The following is a 5,569-nucleotide window of genomic DNA, read 5'->3' on the forward strand; positions in this document are numbered from 1 at the left end:
GCAAGCTGTGCAATGCACCCTGCTGGCTTGTCTCCAATATTAACCCTTGTAATGGCATACTCTCCTAGCTCCTCATCTTCAGAGTCTCGCCACAGGAACCTGTGTAAATGCACTTCACGGTCCTCAAGCCAGACTGAATTATACATCTTTTTTATGTCACCGATGGCGGCGAAAACTCCACTTCGGAACCTCAGGAGGACAGCCCGAATAGAGTTGAGGACATCTGGGCCCTTCATCAGCATATCGTTCAGGCTCACACCTCTGAACTTCTGGCTGCTGTTCCAGACCAGCCTCACTGGGGTTGTTATGGAGTGAGGATTTAGTGCTATGAGATGGCTAACATACCACACTGGTCCGGTCCAACTAGAAACTGTGTTCTTAGACAGCTTGATTGCGGCTCCTCTAGAGACCATGTCATGCACCTGGGCAGCATAGGCAGTTTTCCATTTAGGCTCCTTAGCGAGGTGCCTTTCTGTTCTAAGGAAGGTGGCCTCAACCGCTCCTTTATTGTTTGGGAGTGAAACAGGATCTTCGAGCCAAGGATATCTGGCATGCCAGTGAGGGTCTTTGCTGTGGTAGTCGCTTGTGACGTATGTGAGCCCCCCTTTCACTACTTCCAGTTCCCGCTCCTCAGCAAGGGTCATGTCTTTGCCTCCTGGTTGACAATTTCCACACCGGCAGCCTCCACACCTGGGTTCGCAAGCAGCGCCAACACTGTCCCACCTCCACCATTCCAGGAAGTCGTGGCAGGTGGTTAAAGTCGTGGTCACCTGGATGCCATGGTGGAGCTGACCGATTGGTGGTTGTTGCCTGGGGGGCCTGGCCAGGAACTCCTCATACTTTGTGGCGGCTGTCCTCATTGACCTAGCGAAATGAGTGCTTGATGTGTGGGCTGACATGACGACATCTTCAAACAGGTCCGGATGGGTGCCCCCAATGGTCTTCCCCAATGGCCCGTCCCAGAGCACAAGGTCTCCAACGACTCTGATTCGCTGTGGTGCCAGCTTGCCCTCTCTATGGCTTATTAGAAGATCAATTTCTTTGGGTCTTGTAAGCTCCTCAATGGGCACGTCGGGAAAGAGCCTATGCAGTTGTTGTGCTGTTACACCCTTGTGGACATCGGCTATATTGTTGAGCCCGTAGCAGACTAATTGATGGGACTGCAGGATTCCTTTTGAGGTCTTCACTCTAATCTTTAACAAGTACCTTCTTGTCTCCACATGGGTCTTCATGCCCCCAACACCGTGGACGACGAGAGTGATCGCCTCACTCCTGAGGTTCAGTCTCCCTGCTGCTTTGTGGGTGATATAGTTTGTATCTGATGCTAGGTCAATCAGAGTGCCAATCTTTTGCCCGGCATTGGCCGTCACTTCGAGTAGCATCATTATGACTGGAAACTCTTGCAGACCATGCTGCCCAAGCAGGCTGGATGGCGTGATCTCAGTGCTTAATGTCTTTGATACGGCATTGGAGAAAGCTTGTCAACACTGCTTTGCCAGTTCTGGGGGGAGCTTTCGGATAAAGTCCTCCTGATTAGCCGTATATCCATTCCTGCCTGCCTTTTGGTACTCACTCCTCTTCGGCATGGCTCCGCCTCTTGGTGCAGCATTTGAACACAGATAATAATGGTGTTCAGGAAGGCGCTGGTCCTTACAGTCTGGATGCTTGCAGAGGTAAGTGGGTTTGCAATATGCTCGGCCATCATGAAGTTCGAGACATCTCTCACATGCCCCTAGCTTCTTGACCGCCATGTTCTTATCTGCTGGCGTCAGGGCCCAGAACTGCTTACAGAAGTACAGCTTCTTCCGATGTTTTCCATCACCACAGACGACACATCCTGCTGGCACATCATTTGACTTTGTGGCCCTTGTTCTTGCGTGCCTTGGATCAGACCTCGCTTCTCTCTTTGGTTTGGGAAGAGAAGTTGGCTTCAGTCTAATGACAGGCGCTGAAAGATTTTGGAAGACAGGGGTTACTTGTCGTTGATCCTCTTTCATCTTCTCGCAAATGAAGTCCATTTTCCTGGACACGAGCAAAGGAATTTTCTGGTCGAGATCCTTCAACCGTCCCTGGATGTCTTGCTTCTGCTTGGCTGGTGTCCATCGCTTCCATCGCTCAAAGGACACTTTTGCTGCTTTTGCAAGATCTTGAAGGTGACCCAGCATGAATTCATAGGCTTCGAGCCTGCTGTTGACGTCCACTGCACCTGTGCGCCTGCTTTCAACTTCTGCCACTTGGAGCGCCGTGAGCACATCGTGTTCTCCATTTTGGACCCACAGCACGTTTTGGAGAAGACGTCTGACTTCCTTCAATGTTTCTTCGCAATCACCAGCCGTCTTTACTAGGTCTGCCTTTTGCTGATCAGACAACTCTGCTTCTTCAGCACCCACCTCAGACTCTTTATCCTCGAGAAGTCTAGCTTCTAAATCATCATTGGCTTCCCAGACTCTTTCTGCTGCTTGTGTGAGATTACCGAATCCATCTTCTAGTTCTAATACTGATTTGTTATCATAGGTCTTCAGCAGGATGTTAGCCATGCGGGAAAATGGTCTCTTTGCCACAGTCCGGTCCTTTTTCAGCTCGTCAGCGGTCTTTACCATCTCTGCAGGTCGTTCGCGGATAACAAGGTAAGTGCACTTTCTTTGCTTTAAATTTTCCTTGTACTTTCTTTCTACGCGCCAGTAATCAAGCTCCTGACTTCTCCCCAGGTCCGAGCTTGGTGCCTTTCCACACTTCTTAATTGCCTGGTCTTCGGTTGTCAATCAGAGCTGTGTTCTCTGGCTATCCGGGTTCCAATTCCTGGAAGCGGTTTTTTACTGTCAAGTTGCCAACTCAGTTATGCAGCTTCCCCAACTTGAAAGGGATTATGACCCGTCTACATGGAGAATAAACTGGAATCCACTCAGTTTGCTTCTTTTCCACTTCCTTTTTCTTTTATTCTCTTTAGCAGTGGTCAAACAGGTAAAAAACCTTTGCAAAAAAAAAAAAAATACACACATAAATATCCATAAATTTTTACAAATATACATGTAAATGTCAGCCTTAAATACTCCATTCAATACAAAATGCTACTTGATAAATAACACCAAACACTGAAACACATACAAGCTTACGTAGCACAAACCACATATTGCCACTTTGATTGCACAAACCCCATTTAACCTATTTATCCTTTATATCTGTTAACCCAATTAAAAGGCAGACCCTCTTATCACACCAATCGACCAAACACTTTCTAATAATATTTAAGAAATACGCAGCTTATGGCCATACTAACACACATTTCATCAAGACAATCAAAGCATGGCAAAACCATATTGAACAGAGCTACGCATCCATTCTGCTGCACACTAACACGTAAACAAACACCATTCAGCAGCAACAGTAGCGACTCTGTAGCACAGATTTTAAGTTTAGCTTCTTACCGGCTGCCCCTCCAATCGTTGTAGACGTTCAAAAGTACTCTGCTGCGTTGGTATTAATTTTAACAGGATCCTCGTCCGTGTCTCAATAACTTCTGCTCCTACTTGGGTCTGATATCACACCTGCGCTTCAGAGATGCACCGCGTGTGTGACGTCATGAGCTCGTGAGCGCACCAGGCAGCAATTAAGCAGATTGTCTCCATTTTGTTGCTTGACGCTACTGCCGTCAGTGAATTGCACCCCCGTATTTAATCTCTTTTAGTGCAAATTACAACGTTATTTATTTATTAAAAATGCACTCATCTCAAGTGTAATTTGACTTGACAGACATTCATATTTAACATGATTCAGACGATTTGGGCACTAAAACAGATGGGAGCTGTCAAACAGCTAAGGTGTATGGAAGCAATGCTTAAACCTTTTTGGGAGACGTAATTTGGTCCTTCTGACACCTAAATAAGTCATTTTGGTTGCTCTAATGCAAAACGCCACTCAAAGAATGTAATTGTTATAATTCACTTCTCACACCTCAAAAAGGCAGAAATTTGATGCCAAATATGCTGCAAATGAACATTCTATGTGCCCGGTCATTAGTAACAGCAGAACACTGTTTAAACTCAGTGAAATTAATATTTAGCATGATTCAGACGATTTGGGCGCTAAAACAGAAGAGAGCAGTCAATAAACTAAGGTGTATGGAAACAATGCTTAAACCTTGTGGGTAGACCTAATTTGGTCCTTCTGACACCTAAATAAGTCATTTTGGCTGCTCTACTGCAAAAGGCCACTCAAAGAATGTAATGGTTATAATTCACTCAGTGAAATTCATATCTAACATGATTCAGACGATTTAGGCACTAAAACAGAAGAGAGCAGTGAACAAGCTAAGGTCTGTGGAAACAATGCTTACACCTTGTGGGGAGACCTAATTTGGTCCTTCTGACACCTAAATAAGTCATTTTGGCCGCTCTAATGCAAAACGCCACTTAAAGAATGTAATGGTTATAATTCACTTCTCCCGGCTCAAAAAGGCAGAAATTTGATGCCAAATATGCTGCAAATGAACATTCTATGTGCCCGGTCATTAGTAATAGCAGAACACTGTTTAAACTCAGTGAAATTCATATTTAACATGATTCAGACGATTTGGGAGATAAAACAGATGGGAGCTTTCCAACAGCTAAGGTGTGTGGAAACACTGCTTACACCTTGTGGGGAGACCTAACTTTTTCCTTCTGACACCTAAATTAGTCATTTTGGCTGCTCTACTGCAAAAGGCCACTCAAAGAATTTAATGGTTATAATTCACTTTTCACAGCTCAGAAAGACAGAAATTTGCTGTTAATAATGTGCCCGGTCATTAGTAACAGCAGAACACTGTTTAAACTCAGTGAAATACATATTTAACATGATTTAGACAATTTGGGTGCTAAAAAAGACGAGAGCAGTCAATAAACTAAGGTGTGTCGAAACAATGCTTAAACCTTGTGGGGAGACCTAATTTGGTCCCTCTGACACCTAAATAAGTCATTTTGGCTTCTCTAATGCAAAAGCCCACTGAAAGAATGTAATGGTTATAATTCAGTTCTCAAAGCTCAGAAAGGCAGACATTTGATGCCAAATATGCTGCAAATGAACATTCTATGTGCCCGGTCATTAGTAACAGCAGAACACTGTTTAAACTCAGTGAAATTCATATTTAACATGATTCAGACGAATTTGGGCGTTAAAAGAGAAGAGAGCTGTCCAACAGATAAGGTGTGTGGAAACACTGCATACACCTTGTCGGGAGACCTAATTTGGTCCCTCTGACACCTAAAATAAGTCATTTTGGCTTCTCTAATGCAAAAGGCCACTGAAAGAATGTAATGGTTATAATTCACTTCTCAAAGCTCAGAAAGGCAGAAATTTGATGCCAAATATCCTGCAAATGAACATTCTATGTGCCCGGTCATTAGTAAGATCAGAACACAGTTTAAACTCACTGAAATTCATATTTAACATGATTCAGACGAATTTGGGCGCTAAAACAGAAGAGAGCTGTCCAACAGCTAAGGTGTGTGGAAACACTGCTTACACCTTGTGGGGAGACCTAATTTGGTCCCTCTGACACCTAAATAAGTCATTTTGGCTTCTCTAATGCAAA

General features: G+C 44.5%; 1 protein-coding gene across 1 annotated transcript; it reads right to left on the reverse strand.

Annotated features, from left to right (window-relative positions):
* Positions 1-609: 609 nt before the first annotated feature.
* LOC118560201 lies at positions 610-3,862 on the reverse strand. The gene is made up of 2 exons (XM_036131026.1): positions 3,426-3,862; positions 610-2,970 (listed from the first exon to the last, which is right to left on the reverse strand). Exon 2 carries the CDS (start codon positions 2,598-2,600, stop codon positions 1,482-1,484), a length of 1,119 nt encoding a protein of 372 aa, XP_035986919.1. The 5' UTR covers positions 2,601-2,970; positions 3,426-3,862; the 3' UTR covers positions 610-1,481.
* Positions 3,863-5,569: the final 1,707 nt, after the last annotated feature.

The sequence above is a fragment of the Fundulus heteroclitus genome, unplaced genomic scaffold, assembly GCF_011125445.2.
Source record: "Fundulus heteroclitus isolate FHET01 unplaced genomic scaffold, MU-UCD_Fhet_4.1 scaffold_40, whole genome shotgun sequence".
Taxonomy (NCBI): domain Eukaryota; kingdom Metazoa; phylum Chordata; class Actinopteri; order Cyprinodontiformes; family Fundulidae; genus Fundulus; species Fundulus heteroclitus.

Excerpts from the sequence above, each read along its gene's own strand:
- LOC118560201 (XM_036131026.1), bottom strand. The coding sequence starts at position 2,600 with ATGGTAAAGACCGCTGACGAGCTGAAAAAGGACCGGACTGTGGCAAAG.